The following is a 17,598-nucleotide window of genomic DNA, read 5'->3' on the forward strand; positions in this document are numbered from 1 at the left end:
CAATGCAGTAAAGTTTCCCTTCTACGGTACTCACCGCTTGACGACATAACTTAACCCTGCTTACATAAGAAATTCTTTTTGTATCTGATTCATTCGGCGAGAGGAAGCGCTATTCAATTGCCACAAATAGAAGTCATCAATCCTTCTTCAGCTTTTTACAACATAAAACAACATCAGCGTCAAAATACCCTCGATAAATTTCGGAATCCCTTTCCTTTCAATTCAACATCCTATCTCTTCAGGCAACACCTTTTAATCAAATACCCACATAAAAATCAATCAAAATGGATGACTGGGAGTCAACTACAAAGATTGGAAAGAATGTTCGTGGAGGAGCTGGCGCAAACAGAGAGACTGTCATTAGAGGAGCTGCTGCATTGAATGCTGCTAAGAGAAGTGGAGGAGCTATTACTACCGAGAAGAAATTTGCTTCCGGTAATGCTGTAAGTCGAGTCCATTCAATCATTAACATTTACCCCGCGACCCCGCGACCTTATTTCCACAAGCCTTACATTCGACCGCCATGTGCCATTAACTAATCTATTCAAATAACAGGGTTCTTCGGGAGAAGGTCAACATCTCACAAAAGTCGACCGCTCTGATGAAATCATAAAGCCAAAGACCGTTGGTATGGAAGTAGCCCGAGCCATTCAAGATGGTCGCAAGGCCAAAAACATCAAAACCCAAGCCGACCTCGCCAAACTATGCAACACTACCCCAAAGATTGTTAACGACATGGAAAGGGGTGTCGCCACTCCTGATCAAAAAGTTCTGAACAATATGGAACGTGTTTTGGGTATTAAGTTACGTGGAAATGATATTGGAGGTTCGAAGTTTGGTGGACCAAAGAAGAATGCTACACCTGCTCCTGCAGCAAAGGCAGCACCTGTTAAGACCACAATTAAGATTGTTCCTCCTACCGCTGGGCCAGCGAGTGCGAAGAGTGGAACTCCTGTTTCTGGAACACCCAAGACTGGTACTCCTAAGACTGGTACTCCAGGTGGAGCGGACGATGATGAGTAAATGCGGATAGTGTGATGATGATGATATAAGTGGGCGAGTCCTATCAAATGAGTATTGGTGGACGGTGGATGGTGAATGGTATCTGCCTCAAGCTATGGAGTTTATGAATAGATGAGATGCATGAAAGAATAAATGAAAGCATTAGATATCAAGAGGTTTTCATTGCGTTGGATTTCAATGTTATTATACCTGGCGATCATGGTCTATCAGAGTAGATAAATCATTTACTCAATTCAAACCTTTTTCTCCAATTGATTCACAATGTCTTGACTGTTTCCTGGCAAAGTCCGTTTTTCCTACTGATTAAATTTCTTCACCTGATTTTTCCTGTTCGATCTTGGCCGACACTTGAACAAGATCTCTGTTTTGGATGCGCTGTAGCAGCCTCAGTTCGGGATGAACATGCCGGTGCCGAAGCGATGCAGATAATTGGCCCAAAAGACAACATTTGGCACGTAAGACTGGTGATGGGCAACCGCTGTCGCTGATGATATTACACGGGTCAGTAAATAAAAGGTCGTTCAGTAGTTATTCATTCCTTTTGGGGTTTCTGTTTGTACAATTCTATTCTTCCCCCTTCCTTCCCGTCCATTGCTCCTGAGTCCTGTATCCTGTATTCTGTGACCCGTATCCTTCAACGAGCCGAATTCAACCAACGAACCATAGTACGTCGTGCTCCTAATATATACAAAACAAGGGTATCTCTTTCAACCAATAAATACGATATACAAAATCTTAAAAGAGTCGTTTTCCAAAACTCATTCTCGAAATCCAACTCAATTTGAGGTTCAAGCAGCTTGGGCTTTCTTAACCCTATCTTTAACACTCTCCTCCAAAACCCTCTTCTCTCTATCAAATACCACGGCTTCCATCTTCCCAATCTTAACCAATTGAACCCATTCCGGCGCAATCTCGACCGCTAAAAGTTTCACAACGGCAATTGCTTCGTCTTTCGATATTGGAGTCTTGAATGAATCCTTCAATTTACCAATTAAAGTCGGCATGGTGAAAGAGATTCTTTGTTGACCAGCTGATCCCGACGTACTCAAAATACTGAGGACCTTGACAACTTCCTCCATTCTTGATAAAGCTGATTTGCGGGCTACTTGCGCAGGAGAAGGCGCTTGAGGAAGGAGAGATTTTTCAAGTTGTTTTGCGCGGAGACGCTCGAGAAGTGTAGGTTTCTTTTCGGTGGAGGGAGGGGAGGAAGTATCTGTAGAAGTCGCAGCTTGAATAAGAGCGGGGGAAGATTTCATTCTCCTGAGATCTTTTTTAGCAACAATGCCGGCTTTCATGTCTTCCAGTCGTCGTTGACCCTTGGCGAGGAGGGGCGTCATTTTTGAGAGCGAAGAACAAGGTGTGATTGGCTCCGATGGTAATTGCTTGATGAAGTCCTCAATAGTGACACTCTCCTCTTTCAATTCCCACTGACTTATTAATCTTTGCGAGAATATTCCATTTAGTCTTTCTTCGTCAATCGGCCTCAAGTTGTTACCCTTTCCGCCCCCATTCCCATCTTCAATCTCGACACATATCTTCCCGGATCCATAATCTGATAGAGTGATTGTAGAAAGCTTTTGATCTTCTGCGTCAACTTTGACATAAGAGTTCAGGACGCCAAGAGCCCGGCGGACATCATCCAGCATGACCTTCCGTTTTCCCCATGCTCTGGCAACATCCGGACAGAGATTCCGTAAATCTGCGGGTGCATTGGATCCATTGTGAGCGCAGTGAAGGGTGAGCGTTGTGAGAAGTGCTGCGTGAAGATTGATAATATCGATGAGTTCAGTAGGCAATGTTTCCTTAAAATCCTCTTGTTGACTTGCTTCCTCCTCCTTTCCTTCAGCGCCAGTTTGTGGATGTTTAAGAGGAAGTGTCGAAACCTCCGTGCCAGAATTCGAAGAAATAGATCGTAGTAACGAAAGAGAAGTTCTTTTTTGGACAGGTCTTTTAGGGGTTTGTAGAAGGAGACGATCGAGCAGAGTGCGCGCGCCTTTTGTTGGGGTATCGGTAGTGATCGAGGACGTTTTGATAAGTTTGTGCGGTGTTTGTGGGACTTTCGACGGGAGGACCGATTTTGATGGAAGTGTCTCAACTTCTTTGGCAGTCGTAGTAGTCGTAGTCGTTGCTATCTCAATAACATTCGATTCCTCCTCTGCATCCAACTTTCTCTTTCTTAAATTTGTAGAAGGTTTATCTAACTTGGTCACTGTCACTGATGCCACATCTGCTTGTTTATTCTTTTCAATGATTGACTTCGCTCCACCCTTTGTGACTGCTTTGGAAATCGTAGTAAAGGAACTCAATGGTTGAATCTTGGTGGTTGCTGCACTTCTCGAAGAAGGCGCCGCGACCTTCCTTTTCTTGACCGCAGAAGGCATGATGGCAATTGTGATAGAAAGCAAGAATTACCAAAAATATACAAGGCAAGGCAAGAATTATACAAGCAAAGTTTGTGAATGCAGTCAAAGTAAGATAGCAAAATTGAAGGTGCCCAAGTGTTAATTACTTCGTACAAAATTTGAACAAGTTGGTTGATGGAGGAACGAAAGTTATGAATGAATTCACGACGCGTACAATGGTCAAAGCGTGTTTTAACGCGTTAAGTGATTTTCATGAGTGTACCGGCCGGTATGGAAATGGAATACATATGAACCAATCAACTACCACCCGACCTTTCGTTCGTATATCCAGTGATGTTAATAACATAGTGCTTACTGCCACAATTTAATCGAGACCTCATTTTTTCGCACAAGGCCGATTTTTGTCGAATACACGCACCATTACAAATCCACAAGCACCAAAGGTAGAGAATCCTTTATGATAGCCAGCCGGCAAGATGTTATACACCAGCAGCAACAATTCATTTCAGTGGTAGTGAGGTACCCAGCTAAGCTATTGAGAGGTCGTGTCGATTATCAACAAGAAGAACAACCTAGGTATCATCAAAGCATACTTTTTGGCCTTAAAAGTATTCTGAGGCTACTATACTAGGTAACCAGAATTTCTCGAGAAAAAAAGGCAGCAGTCAAAATTGCCGTCTTCAACTCAAGAAAAGTGCAAGTTTAATCGCAGTTTCGACTTCGAGAAGCCCCGCGACTTCGTTTGAAGTCTACTTCTGGAAAGTTTGAAGAAACATTGTTAGGTCCGAGCAAGGCGCGTTATTTGAGAATATTTTAGGAAGCAACTATTGAAGGTGCAGAAAATCCTCCATCAGACAAGACATACTGCAATTAAACCTCTGTCGTATACTGACAGCATACAAGCAGCTCTTGGCATATAAAGACATGACTCTCCCTTTCCTCCAAACTTTCCCACGAGAGATCCGCGACTTAATTTACACCTTTATCCTCGCAGATCCGAAAGGTATCATTACTCTTTCGCCATGGTCTATGGAAGTTGCGCAGTCCTTTTCCATACTTCGAACGTGTAAACAAGTACACAGAGAATGCAAGGAAATAATTTGGGAGCATAAAGGACTGAAACTGCGGGAGCTTCCTGTCTTGAAATCCAAGCTCGAAAAGAGGATTTCAATGCTTGGCGAAGCAACGCGATGGCATATGTTCATACAATTGGAGGTATTGGATTGGGACGAATTAGAATGGGTTGAGCGTGGTCTAGCAGCAGTGGCAGGATCTCGACAAAAACTGCATGGTATTACAATCAAAGCGAGCAAAGAACGACCACAAACAGTAGAAGAATTTGAGGATATTCTCGACCTAAGGGAAAATGGTGAAATAGTCGATGGAAGGTTATATCAAGAGTATCCTGGAAATGCTTCGACAGACAAAGGATGTCGGACTTGGATGATAAACACTAGCTGGCCTCGACTGTCTCCTTGGGCCAAGAGGAAATGGTTGGCAGAAATGCTAATTGACACGACTGATACAAGCAAGCTTTTAGACAGGATTCATGACAAATTTGGCGGGCAATTATATGTTGACGGGGTCTTATGTTTGAAAGATGGAAAACAAATTGTGAAGGGTTTGAAGCTTGATTCAAGAGATGGAGAACTCAAAATTATTCCCAGGCACAGGTAGGAAATTGTTCAACGGGGTTGAAGACGTTTGCATGATTTATATTCTTTGGAGGGGGGGTGAATCTGAACCCATTAGGTATTATTTATAGGTTCATAGTTTCTAGAATACTCAAAGCTAGCCTGGACTTGGCTTATCAGACTACTCCGTAACTCTCAAAACTCGGAATTTTATTCAATCGCTGGAACTAAATGTTGTGTATCATCCGACGATCGTAATACTGGGGTCTCAAATGATGATGATCAATTTATTCACTCGTTCACTCACTTACTCGACCCTTGTGAAAATCATCGGAGAATATCCGAAATGTGGGTTACCGTTGCTGGTCACAACTTTTTGAGCCGCGCAATTAGTGATGTACAAAGAGGCTGTGATACTGACAATACCGTTTTCTTCACCTGCAACTTCTATGTGTAGCGCATGACTTTTTTCTTTATCCAACGTGCAGATCTCACACTATATGTGACTGTACAACACCACTTTCATCTAAACTTTGAAGCTCGTAGCTCCTCAGCCTTGATCTCCGACCCCCCGCAATCTCCTCTGTCTTCTCCGCAATTCCCAGTTCTCCAGTTGCCAGTTTCTAGTTTCCAAGTCCTAGGCTCAAAATGCGTCTCAAACCACATCTCAACATCTTGATAGATATCCCACGAGAAATTCGAGACGAAATATACGAATATGCCTTTCAAACTCCATTCAATTGTGTCACTTACCGTTGCACTTTAAACAATACCTATAAAATACTCCCTTATGATCCTCAAAACGACATTTGTCTTTCTAACTCTTCACTTCCCGCTCTCGGTCTCTTAAGTACTTGTTCGCAATTATACAATGAAGCCATCGTCTCCCTATGGAAGGTCAATAGCCTTGGAATCTGGCCCGCGGATTTACTTTTTCGCATGGGAGATTTGGGCGACGATACTTTTATACATATTCAGTCACTACAAGTAAATCTTGACTTGACTGACTCCGATGACTTGAAATGGGCTGAAATGTTATTTTTGAGTATTGGAGGGAACTATGGTCTTCGTGATGAAAGAACCGAGGGAGGGAAATGGAGTGGTTTAAAGAAAGTTCAAATCAACCCCATGAGAACCGAGGAAATTAAGATGGATGTAAAATGGATGCAAAGGGTCTCAGAAGCTATGGACATGCGGTGGAAAAGTGAGGAACTTTTCGCTGGTATGAATCCAAATGCGGATAAACGTTGGGGGTTATATTCTCGATGGATGAAGCTTCTTCGTAAAGCGGGGACACCGGGCAATGATATATATCTAGGGGACGGGATAAAGAGGGCGGTCTGTGTAAATACAGCTTGGGATGACTGGGTGTATTGGGACCAAAACGAGTGGTTGAAGAAATCACCTCATGGGGCTGGTGTGAAGGAAATGGAAGAGGTGATGGAGGATTTTAGTGACACTTTTGGAGGAGAATTATGGGCAAATGGGAAGTTGTGTTATAAGGATAAGGAGAGACTCAAGAGGGTGTTTGAATTAAAACCGGTCGAACTTCTTGGAATCTATTCAGCGACCAGTGAGTGATGGATACGCTAATGAATAGAGGGATAAATAACTGTAAGGTTTGATTCTACAATACCCTCGGCTCGTAAACCGTGGTATGGACATGAAGCGTCGACGGAGGTATAAAATTCTGATGGGTCAGAATAAAGATCATTTGGCAATTGGCGTTGGGGGGATGAGGGGTGGTCTTTTAATGAAAAGGGCTGGCTTGTGATGAGATCCAAAAGTGCTAGCTGTCTTCCAGTCCTCGGAGTTGTGAGTTTCCTTTTAGGAGTACACTGTAGCATTGGAGAAACAGAGGTTACAAAGCGGAAAGAATTAAGTCGATGAATCTTGACGATGCGATGATGCGATGATCCGGAGGCTAGTTGGAACATAAATTGAGGACATATTAAACAGACATCAGGAGTGATCTTCATAAAAGTGTGGTCAAGATAACTAGCAAGCGACAAATCATTAGTATGGTTGGTTTCCCACTGGGCACATGAATGAAAGCAAGTGGAGGTATGTCTGACAAATGTGTGTAACTGGCTGGAAAAGTGTCGGACAAGTTGGCATGAAATATGGGTATCAATTCTCAATTCTTTATATATCTTTCTCTAGAAAATCTACAATCCTCCAGCAGGTGGAACATATGGAGTAATGAGCATCTCACTAAACTTCTCCAATCTTTCTTTTCCTCTGACTTCCTCAACTAATAATGGCATCTTGACCACATTAAACTCATCATACAACTCCTCAATTTGTTCCAAATACTTCTTCTGCATCTTCCTTCTTGCATTACATTGATCACAATCACTTCCCTTCTTAGGGAACAGTAATTGATTGACCACTATACAATGTGTGTCGATGTGATAGGAGCCCAGTTCTTGAATCATACGCTCCGTTTCGTAAAGAGAGAGGAATTCGGGAATGCAGACACAAACAAAGGTAGTAAGATTTTCATCTTTGAATTGTCCATTTACTTCAGAAATAGTTTCGCGGAGACCCTCTAATTTCTCCATCATTTCGCTGAGGTTTTGTCCATTTGGTAGAGAACCATTGGCTCCAAGTAAACCATTCAACATAGGTCCAAATTGTGTGGATAATTGGGAGACTTTCGCAAGGGCTTTTTCGAGAACGGTAGGGAATTGAAGGAAGCGGAGGGTATGACCTGTTGGAGCGGTGTCGAAAATGATGGTTTCGTAGGAGAGAGATTTAACTTGTTTGAGGACTTCTGCGAACGACATAGCTTCATCAATACCGGGAATCTATCAAAGGAATTAGTAAATGAACACTCCAAGTAATAATTTTGTAGGGGCAAGGAGAACCGACAGCAAAAGCCAAATCTTGCATCATTCCACCCATGCCCGCAGCTGGTCCCTCGCCCTCCTCAGCCTGTCCCATGAGTTCCTGGATGCTACCATTTGGATCAATTTCCATAGCACTCAAGTTCTCAAATCCATTAATAAGCCTAGCCTCCTTTCCAAATTTTTGCGAAAAGGCATCACTCAAATTATGTGCTGGATCTGTTGAAATGAGGAGAACTGAACGACGGACTTTGGCGAGTTGAATGGCTAGGGAACATGATGTTGTAGTTTTTCCAACTCCTCCTTTTCCACCAACAAAGATCCAGCGTAGAGACTTTTGATCAAGGATTGATTGGAGAGTAGGCTCGAGTTGATCGTCGTCAGTGTTGACAACTGCGGTGGACATCTTGATTATGGAGGGATTGTGGCAGGAGGGGGAATTGGATGAACGGGGGTAAAGACCCTTAATTTATTTGATGATAAGGTAAGATTAAATCAAAAATGGCGAAGGACTAATGGGAACAGGAGAGAAAGGTGATTTTGAGTAATCGAAGTCAAGTTTGAATGATGGTCGATGTCGTTTCCCAAGTTCCTTGTAAAGTCCAAGTTCTTGGTGAATTCTAGAATTATCTTTTGCCTTCTGACGTCTTCTTCTTGCAAGTTGTCAAATGTACATACAGTGCGCTAAGTGATGTGATTCGCTAGCCTAGGAAGCTCTGTACCAGGCTTATCATTGGGTCAACACCTTTCCAAGGTGCGTTCACATTCCAATGTACTCGAGTTTCAAATGATCAAACAATGTCATCGCATTCCCTTCAATTCATGTGTTGTTTCTGACGAAGAGTCCCAAAGTCCAAAGTACAATTGAAGTACAAGGCTCATAACTAGTCTCTACCCCCTTCCCCCCCCCCCTCCCCATCCAGCGTCAACACAAGGCTGAAGCGGCCATCTCCGATTTGCGAGGCAAGCTTTATTCACTACTGGGTAGGCGTTTCTTTCTCTACAATCAATTGTATCAACATAAAATAATCATCGTTGAATTGTTATTGCTTCATTCTTCAACAACACTCGGCGCATTTCCCTTATTTAAGATCCTTCAAACTCAAGTAGAGATTCGTGTCACCCTCCATCTACCGTTCTCACTCATTCACACCATTTACAGTCGATGCCCCGCAACCCCACCTCTGAACATTTCAACGAACGTCTACAAGCCATATCCTCACAAATTACCCCTCAATCAACATCAACTTTGCACATAGCAAAAATGGCAGAAAGGGATCCAATTACATGCCATGCTCTCGACACTACTACTGGTCGACCTGCTTCGGGAATTAACGTCTCTTTGATCTGCCTTTCCGAAGAGTCTACCATCTTTCGTGCGATAACAAATGCCGACGGTCGAATCGCTAATTGGAGTAACGAACAAGAGAATGTCACATCCAAGAAAGTCGGAGAGTTGATTGTTGAAGGGGGGAAAATAAAGAATCAGAATCTGCCAATGGGTTCTAGCATGTGGAAACTTCGATTCGAGACCGGCGCATATTATGGTTACGAAAACACTTTCTTCCCTTGCGTTGAACTCAACTTCGTAGTTAAGGAAGGAGAACATTTCCACGTTCCGCTACTTTTGGGACCATACAGTTATACAACTTATCGGGGAAGCTAGTTTGGGGTCTTATGCTGTTTGTTTCCATGAATGAAGTTATTTCATGATTCTGTTGAGGAAAAGAAATAATTACAAAGGGATACTAATATCAACCTTTCAAATATCCGAACTCCAAATCCATTTAACTCCTCGCTTGCTTGATCAATCCCATCCCATCCAGTTTTGTGTTGCGTTCTGCGTCCATCAAATTTTCTCCTTCCAAATTCTCAACTCTTGATTCCTTTTTACCAAACTCCTCTAAACTTTGTGTAAGTTCAACTTTCTGAGTACGCCCTTCCTTCTGTCTCCCGGTCTATACCCTTGATCATCTCGATCCTCCATTTCCACAAATTCTTCTACTGTTTTGGGTGGGTCGACCAGATCGTTTTGTTTCTCGACATCCTTTTCTATCGTCTTCATATCACCGTGGACATGATTACCGTTTGTATATTCGTTGCTCTCGTATAAAGGTACGCTTAGATGTGATCCTTTATGTCTGCTATGAAGTCTCCTAATGGAGAGTCGTGAGTGGGAACGATAAATGTCAACTTCTGTGGATTCGAGGGTTGCAAAGGGTGAAGTATCTGCTTCGGGGTGTGGGAGTGTTGTATTACGATCTATTTTATTGTCAGCTTGTTTCCTTGATTCTCGGCATACATGACCCCTCTCAATAAGATCGAGAAGGAAAAAAAAGAACAATAACATACCATGGCTCAAAGGCTCCGGAAATCCTGTGTCCTTGCCCAGAGAATTTCTCTCCATCCCTAAAGGTTCTTGCATATTCGCATTCATGCTCTCATTATCGAAGGTATAATCGAAATCACCAAATGCTTCTCGTCGCTTTCGGGATAGTCTATGACTGGAGCGAACACTTAAATTTAGGGTGCTACTAGAGGAGGAATCTATTGAGTCGGATGTTGTGGAAGTTGAGGAAGTTGATGAGGATGGTCTTCGAAATGTTAGGACATTGTGCCAGAATGAACCCGTCATTTTGATTGATTTGTATTCTCTTTTGAGGAGAACAAGAGTGGAAGTGCAGTAAAGAGATAGACAGGTATGGTCGAGGTAATAAAAGGATCTTCAATGTGAGTGAGACAATTGAGAGAAGTAATATGTAAAATGGTTTTCGTGAGGTTCAACGGGTTGCTGACTCTATTCCTTCCTGTTTGGTGTAGGCTTGCAGTATGCAGAAACCTAAATATGCAATGGCTCAACTATGAATCCTGTTCTACCACACCGTATTCTGGAATACTCGAGAGTTTTCACTTATTGGCTCTGGCTCACAGATGGATTCTCTTGACTGTTGGCTTGATTGACTGATTGATTGATTGATTGTATGAAAGGGAATTCAATCCGAACCCCCAAACACAAACGAAATAACAATTACAGGTATTAAATCATTCACTTACAAATAAGCTCAATTTAGTTCTACTTTCCGTTTCCATACAGTAACAAATATGAATGATTCTATGAGTACCTACCAGGTATTATTATGAATGTCTCTGAGAGTTGTCTTGATGGGCGCAGTGATTCAGAAGTGCATTAAAAAATGGAGAAACATTTAAACAGGGGGTCATGTTCCAAGATGTTGAATACCTGGGCATACAAAGTAAGCTTTTTAAGGGCTCGAGAAAGGGCAGGGACTTAACAAGGTTATTGGTTCTAAGTGTGTTCTAACTTCTAAGCCTTTTCTGAGAAGACTCACGACCCAGGTAGATTTTCGAAGGTTTGAATGGTTGGGCTGATGGGAAAGGTCTGCATGACGTAAAAGTTGTCATCACGAGGATTGACGGTTGAAGTTCATTGGGGAGGGGTTTTCGATGGTACCACATCGTATGCAACTTTAGGGCTAGGGTGCAATTGACTACCTTACATGTTAACTGTACATCTTATACGTAGACTCGTAGGATGTGTTACGTCGGTAGCTGATAGATACTGGGCATGTAGAGGTATGCGCTTCCTTCAAGATTTGTTCGCTTCAAAGCCAATCATATAGAATATAAAAAGGGGAGCATTTCACGGGGACAAGATTCTATTTCTTGAATGATTTAATTTTAAATATTGTTAATTACCTTCCAGGCTATTGAAGATCAGATTAGGGTAAATCTCCTCCCTCGATAAATTGATTTTCATACTGAAGTAGATTTCAGTGAAACCCAATCTCATTACCATACCATGCCATGCTTCCATGCTTGTTCTAATCTATTTTATGCTTCGAACATCTTGCCCCATATCGCTACGGCTGTATGGAGATTTCGGGAGCACGGCAAACCCATAAACGTCTACTCCGGGATAAGAGTGGCATTGATAGCATAAGGATGCATTTACATCTGGGTTTCAGAGTGGCTAGTGACAGATCAATTTGATTTTGCGCATGGGATTGGTTGAATCAAGAAAGAGAAGACAAACCCACAAGGTATATGGACTCGATGGAGTACTTCGTACGGAGAAACGAAAAACTTCAGCTGCAAGAGAGTGGCTTGAATATGCTTGGTTCGTTGGCTGTTACGTGTTGAATACTCGATCTTTTGATCGGAGAGGGGGGCTTATGATATGATTCTTACTGATTACGGTTGCCTTACACGTACGTACGAACGAACGAACTGGCCAACCAAAAAGGTTTGCGTTTTATGTTACCGGTGTTCTTATAACAAATATAATTATACTTTAATCTTTTTCTCAGATGGGGGCAAGCCCCCAAACCCCCAGACCTCGCTGCGCTCGAGAGTCCAAACGTTGAATGAAGATAAGAAGAAGGTTCGGTTCTACGGCAAACCCATTGTCACTGCTGTGTTACCTATATTGTGTTATGCTGCGGGGGGACAGGAAAAAAGGCAAACTCGGCACGCTCGTGGCAACTTGGTTGTTGGCAAAGGAATAATTTCTTGGTTGTGGCTAAAATCCAAGAAGTTGTTCAACAAATGTGACTAAAAGGATTGGAATAGATCGTATGATTTCCGTTGATTGATAAGATCAAAGAAGAGAATCAATTATTCTTCTCTACCACGATACTTTGCCTCATCCCGGGTCCGAAGTTGAGACCTTAGAGCCCGACGGTCCCGAATAAGCAATTTTATCAGGATGGGGTGCTTTCTATTTATCCTCTACCTCTCCTCCCTCTTCCCCCCCCCCCCCCTTATTGTTTAATTAACATTGATTTTTACCACTCTTTTGTCAATTGGGTATGCTCAAAATATTCCCATATTCAGAGTCATGGTTGATCAAGAAGACGATGATTCTTGGTTTGTTACTCCTGAAAATTAAGATCAACAAATACGAATAGAATTTTGGTACTGATGGTAATTTCTCTCGACGCACGATGTCGACGATCTTTTCAAGGAATTACTTTTGTAAATCTTCAAAACTTAACACAATCAATGCCCAACATTTCAATCCTATCAATCGTAGGGTATGATACTTTATGTATAATTGGAACCTCCTTTTTTCCCTCCGTGGTAAATCTTGATGAAGCATTCTCTCATTCATGAAGTCATGATATACCAAAGTTTCTATCTATCTACCAAGACAAGGCTTACTTGGAATAAGCACGAAGACTGGGTGGCCAAGAATTTTAATTATGGGCATAGATATCGAGGCAAGATTTTGTATTACAAGCACAGCAGGAAATATAAAAAACTAGGAATGTTCGCTTTCTCTCTCTCTCTTTTTACCTCAAGTCTCATGTCAACAACAAATCCCTCCAATTCCCGCTCTGTCCAAATTTCTTCGATGTCCGAGACACTCGGAAGTAATAAATCTCTCAAGGCAAAATTGGTAAAACAACAGATCGTCCCAAACGCGACAACAGGGAGATCCTTCTTTTGGAGGGAAGTTTAATATTAGACTTAAGGTGCGCCAAGGTGCTCACCCTTAAAGGCGCTCTTCACTTGCGCCATTCTTGTTGATGAATGAGATTGAATTATATGGGTGTATAAAGGAGAATTTCCCGCTTTCGCACATATTAGGAAAAAAATTCTTGTAATATTCATGTTCCTCCTACAAACTTTTGAGTCGGTCTCGGAAAGTCCACACACATTGTTGAATGGCACGAATTTGACCAGAGGTTGTAAAAAGAGACATAAAATCGTTCCACCATATTGGTGAAAGGTAATTTAGAACCAGGTGTCGGCTGGCGCTTATTAAAAGGGGCAGAAATTAAGGTGAATGTCGAATGAAATCATTTCAAAATTGCTGAATTAAATTGTTGCTTCTTTGGCTAAATGTTTTCCTTTGGTATATGTATTAACTGCTTGTCGAGTGTTTGTATCTCCTTTCTGTCAGCTCCCAGATTTATATTTTCGTCGTGGATTTCCTGTACGCTTGAGGGAAAATGGTGGGGGGCAAGAATAGATGGAGATGGGGTCGTCAATCAAAGCATAAAAATTCCTGTTCGATGCCTGGCAAAGAATTGTTGCCATAAATGTTGCCCGAATGTACCGAGACGTCGAGTGGTAATGTAAGTCATGAGGTGCGAGGTGCGAGGTGATGCGTGGTAAATTGTAATGAGGGGGAAAGAAAGCCGACCTTAATGGGAGAAATCAATGCTATCCCAAATTAAACTTACACTTCCGAGCCCCCTTTCTCTCAAACTCGGGTCCAAAATTACTTCGGACGCACGGCAATCACATGCTAGATTTTGTGAAATGTGAGGAAAAGTCTTTGGAATAATTGTTGAACGTAAGATGTCTTTATTCATTAATCAATTAACGACGTGATGTTATATATACAAATGTAAAAACTCTACCCAATCCAACCCACGCTATGCATTGCAAAAAACATTAACCATCAAGCCATATAAAGGGGATAATATACAAAATAAGAATATCATCTCATCATACTCATCCGAACACTACCCAACAGTAAAATGCTCATATTTTCGAGGTTTCCCTCCATCACCCGAATTTAATATTTGGGGGACTGATTTCCCGCCGGAAGTCCCTCATCATGCAAGACTCCACCTTGGCCAGCTTCATTAACTTTTTGAAGCTTACCATTTCTGGTCTCCAGATTCATGGCATCGGTATTAATATCCGTACCCAAAGTTGCCATCGTAGCAGCATCAAAGACGTATGCATGACTTCCAATAGGCTTAACATCCAACAAATACATGGCATCAACTTCTTCTAAAGTTCTTCCGCTTGATTCAACTAGGAAGAAGAAAACGACAAAGAAAGCTGCAAGATTACATCCAGCGAAGACGTATCCGTATGCATATTGAATATCGTTTGTGATGAATGGGGTGAAGAATGCAAGCATAAAGTTCCAGAACCAGTTCGCCGAAGTAGCGAAAGCCATTGCGACAGCTCTATATCGGTATGGAAACATTTCACCAATACATGCCCAAACAAGAGGTCCCCATGTACTGGCAAAACCAACGATGAAGAGACAAGCAAAGACAATCATGACACTTCCAGCAGTTTTAGCTGTGGCACTTCCTTCTGGAGCATCCTTGAACAAAAATTGTCCGACAGATGCAAAGATGAGGAAACACATAGTTTGCCATAGAGCAGCGATATATAAGGATTCGCGACGACGGAAGTGACGAGCCATATAGACACCGAAGAAAGTAGCTCCAACGTTTACACCACCGAGAATCATAGCAGTGACGTAGGAGTTTTTGATACCAACGCCAGCAAAGATAGTGGTACCATAATAGAAAAAGTAATTCGCACCGGTAAGTTGTTGCAACATTTGTAATCCCATTGCGAGAGAAACTCTGTAAAGCATTCTTGGGCCGGTTATGGCTTCCCACCATGGGTGGTTACCGCTGGATGCCATGCGAACCTTCTCGATTTCGGCTACCTCGGTCTCAATCATGGGGTGACTTTCGTCGACGCCATAGAAGCCAGCCATGGTGGTTCGAGCCCTTGTGCCATTGTTATGATTGAAATCGTATCTGGGAGTCTCTGGAAGGAAGAGGATTCCAACACCAAGGATAATTGCCCAGATAAATCCAACGCCCATAGGAATTCTGTAGGATGCTGTGCTGCTAAATGCTTCGGTTCCATAATTGATACAATCAGCGGTGAAGATTCCGATAGTAATAAAGAGTTGATAACATCTGCGATTCAATTGATTAGCCAACGCGCCCCTTAGTGCTTTGATACGAGATCGATTTTTCAAGATGGGATATAATCAAAGAGGAATACTCACGAAATGACGGCTCCTCTTACAGGGACAGGGGAAGTCTCAGCCATGTACATTGGAACAAGAACCGATAATCCGCCAACTCCCAAACCAGCGCACCATCTTCCCATTGCAATTCCTACCCAATCACCAGGACCAACAGCCATTTGTGCAACAACACCAACACAAAATACCATACTCCAAGGTGGGATACATGTTCTGCGTCCGAATCTATTGGCGAGAGGTCCAGCAATCAAACATCCGATCAAGGTACCGATGGATAACTAGAGGTTATTAGTACCATTCTTGGAGTGAGAAAGTGAGGAGGGGGGATGGGCTCAGATAAAAGAACGGAGTGACAACATACCAAGCCAACAATCAATCCAGATCGCACATTTGTGAAATAGTATCCAGTAGGGTATTTTGCTAAGTTCGTAGTTCTTTGACCAAATCTTTCAAGGAAAACATCCATCTCCAAGAATCCAGAAATTTGTCCAGTGTCGTAACCAAAGATAAATCCACCCATTGCAACCAAGATGGTCATGAATATAGTGCGCAAAGTGATGGAAGGAACATGGAGATTTTCGTATTGGTGAACACCCTTTTCGGAATTGGCATTGAAAGCCCTGGCTCCAGTTGTCGCTTCCATCGAGTTATTTCCTGAATTGACGACGGTTGATGGATGGCTGTTGTCGACACCGCCATTGCGATTGCGACCAAAGCGAGCCATGATCACTGATGATTGACGAACACAGTGTGAGATCGACTTTGCTAGAAATTAAAGTGTATTCAAAAGTTAAAAAATATATAGGAAAAAACTGATGAAGGTAAAACTTGTGAAACGAAAAACGGATGAAGAGGAGGGGAGGTTGTAAATATATCTTAATGTGACGTCTAGTCTAGCCATGAGACTAGAACTGAATGGGCATTCGCTCGCTGCTCGGCCTTGTTATTTCTCGTGTCAAATAATGATACTAGATTCGAAATGAAAAAAGTTACCCAATTGACAGAGTTTTGAGACGGGGGTAAGCCGAGTCTTCCTGACTCTTCACCTCCGGCGGTGATATCTCACTAACAGTTTGTGACAATCCCAGGTCCGAGAGGTCACAAGGAATTCACGACAGGGAATGATAAAGTGGAATAGTTGGAGTGTCTTTAAAACTAACCTCCATATGGAGTTTCTGGAGTCCCCAAGGATCCATAGAAGGTGGTCCATTATTCGAAAAAATTCTGGTTGATTTTTTAAACTCTTAGTGAAATGGATAAATGGCCAAGAAATGACGTCGTTCATGATGGTTTGACCCTTTTTTTTACGAGCGGCCCGGATATTTACCATGGAGCGGGTGCAATTCCTTAAGGAAAATCCCCTGAAAGATCCATATATCTTAATCGAAACTCCAATCATTTGTCGCGTGTTTTGGTTTGAGAATCAAGTCAACACCCACAATGGCTGAGTATATGGAGATATGGAGATTTGGAGATTTGGACGGTCCTTTTCTCGGTGACATTATCTCAACTTCTGGGTAGTGGTGAGTAGTTGAGTCCCTCCTGTTGACGTGTCCAAGTCAAGTAATTTGATTGATCATCCACAGGAAGTAATTGAGATAGTCTTTACTTTTTCATACGGGGTATCGGGGACTCCATGGTTGGAGAAATTGGAGTGCAGAAATCGGGTTACAGTTGGAGATTTGGGGGATTTGGAGGAGTGGCTCGAGTGGATACCACCTGGGCAAGTAATTCTAGGAGGCGTTGCGGGTGTGGCGTTCGACTATATAGGAAGATGACGTTCGATAGGGCGATGGCCAAAGAATTAATTAAACTTTGGCGACATCATCAGATTAATCGAGAAAGGAGATTGGAAAAAGAAAAAAAAAATCCAAACGATGTGAACAATTGAGTTTCTAGAATTTTCGAAACACGTTAACCATATAATTGAGATACTAGCCCAACGGTGAATG

The 17,598-nt window shown here is 42.4% G+C and overlaps 8 protein-coding genes across 8 annotated transcripts; 4 read left to right on the forward strand and 4 right to left on the reverse strand.

The window, feature by feature from the left end:
- Window positions 1-284: 284 nt before the first annotated feature.
- EAE98_010482 (uncharacterized protein) lies at window positions 285-1,023 on the forward strand (the record flags this gene model as incomplete). Its single annotated transcript, XM_038958103.1, has 2 exons — window positions 285-443; window positions 556-1,023. 2 exons carry the CDS (start codon window positions 285-287, stop codon window positions 1,021-1,023), a joined length of 627 nt encoding a protein of 208 aa, XP_038805463.1.
- Window positions 1,024-1,811: 788 nt separating this feature from the next.
- Window positions 1,812-3,404, reverse strand: EAE98_010483 (uncharacterized protein; the record flags this gene model as incomplete). Its single annotated transcript, XM_038958104.1, has 1 exon — window positions 1,812-3,404. One exon carries the CDS (start codon window positions 3,402-3,404, stop codon window positions 1,812-1,814), a length of 1,593 nt encoding a protein of 530 aa, XP_038805464.1.
- Window positions 3,405-4,310: 906 nt separating this feature from the next.
- Window positions 4,311-5,063, forward strand: EAE98_010484 (uncharacterized protein; the record flags this gene model as incomplete). Its single annotated transcript, XM_038958105.1, has 1 exon — window positions 4,311-5,063. One exon carries the CDS (start codon window positions 4,311-4,313, stop codon window positions 5,061-5,063), a length of 753 nt encoding a protein of 250 aa, XP_038805465.1.
- Window positions 5,064-5,668: 605 nt separating this feature from the next.
- EAE98_010485 (uncharacterized protein) lies at window positions 5,669-6,601 on the forward strand (the record flags this gene model as incomplete). The annotated part of the gene is made up of 1 exon (XM_038958106.1): window positions 5,669-6,601. The coding sequence occupies one exon, from the start codon at window positions 5,669-5,671 to the stop codon at window positions 6,599-6,601; it is 933 nt and encodes a 310-aa protein (XP_038805466.1).
- A 587-nt stretch (window positions 6,602-7,188) lies between these two features.
- Window positions 7,189-8,275, reverse strand: EAE98_010486 (uncharacterized protein; the record flags this gene model as incomplete). Its single annotated transcript, XM_038958107.1, has 2 exons — window positions 7,189-7,830; window positions 7,895-8,275. The coding sequence occupies 2 exons, from the start codon at window positions 8,273-8,275 to the stop codon at window positions 7,189-7,191; spliced, it is 1,023 nt and encodes a 340-aa protein (XP_038805467.1).
- Window positions 8,276-9,034: 759 nt separating this feature from the next.
- Window positions 9,035-9,535, forward strand: EAE98_010487 (uncharacterized protein; the record flags this gene model as incomplete). Its single annotated transcript, XM_038958108.1, has 1 exon — window positions 9,035-9,535. The coding sequence occupies one exon, from the start codon at window positions 9,035-9,037 to the stop codon at window positions 9,533-9,535; it is 501 nt and encodes a 166-aa protein (XP_038805468.1).
- Window positions 9,536-9,553: 18 nt separating this feature from the next.
- On the reverse strand, window positions 9,554-10,931 carry EAE98_010488 (uncharacterized protein). Its single transcript, XM_038958109.1, has 2 exons — window positions 10,222-10,931; window positions 9,554-10,131 (listed from the first exon to the last, which is right to left on the reverse strand). Exons 1-2 carry the CDS (start codon window positions 10,502-10,504, stop codon window positions 9,773-9,775), a joined length of 642 nt encoding a protein of 213 aa, XP_038805469.1. The 5' UTR covers window positions 10,505-10,931; the 3' UTR covers window positions 9,554-9,772.
- Window positions 10,932-14,169: 3,238 nt separating this feature from the next.
- Window positions 14,170-16,522, reverse strand: EAE98_010489 (uncharacterized protein). The gene is made up of 3 exons (XM_038958110.1): window positions 16,008-16,522; window positions 15,668-15,924; window positions 14,170-15,575 (listed from the first exon to the last, which is right to left on the reverse strand). The coding sequence occupies exons 1-3, from the start codon at window positions 16,368-16,370 to the stop codon at window positions 14,417-14,419; spliced, it is 1,779 nt and encodes a 592-aa protein (XP_038805470.1). The 5' UTR covers window positions 16,371-16,522; the 3' UTR covers window positions 14,170-14,416.
- Window positions 16,523-17,598: the final 1,076 nt, after the last annotated feature.

Source organism: Botrytis deweyae (genome assembly GCF_014898535.1).
Source record: "Botrytis deweyae strain B1 chromosome Unknown BDEW_037, whole genome shotgun sequence".
In the NCBI taxonomy this organism is placed as follows: domain Eukaryota; kingdom Fungi; phylum Ascomycota; class Leotiomycetes; order Helotiales; family Sclerotiniaceae; genus Botrytis; species Botrytis deweyae.

What these genes read in the sequence shown, in the direction of transcription:
- EAE98_010488 (XM_038958109.1), bottom strand. Translation starts at nt 10,504, where the DNA reads ATGACGGGTTCATTCTGGCACAATGTCCTAACATTTCGAAGACCATCC. An exon ending in TCCGGAGCCTTTGAGCCATG is followed by an intron (nt 10,132 to 10,221) that starts GTATGTTATTGT and finishes ACAATAAAATAG; the next exon opens with ATCGTAATACAACACTCCCA.
- EAE98_010489 (XM_038958110.1), bottom strand. Translation starts at nt 16,370, where the DNA reads ATGGCTCGCTTTGGTCGCAATCGCAATGGCGGTGTCGACAACAGCCAT. An exon ending in CTGGATTGATTGTTGGCTTG is followed by an intron (nt 15,925 to 16,007) that starts GTATGTTGTCAC and finishes AATAACCTCTAG; the next exon opens with TTATCCATCGGTACCTTGAT. An exon ending in GTAAGAGGAGCCGTCATTTC is followed by an intron (nt 15,576 to 15,667) that starts GTGAGTATTCCT and finishes ATTGAATCGCAG; the next exon opens with ATGTTATCAACTCTTTATTA.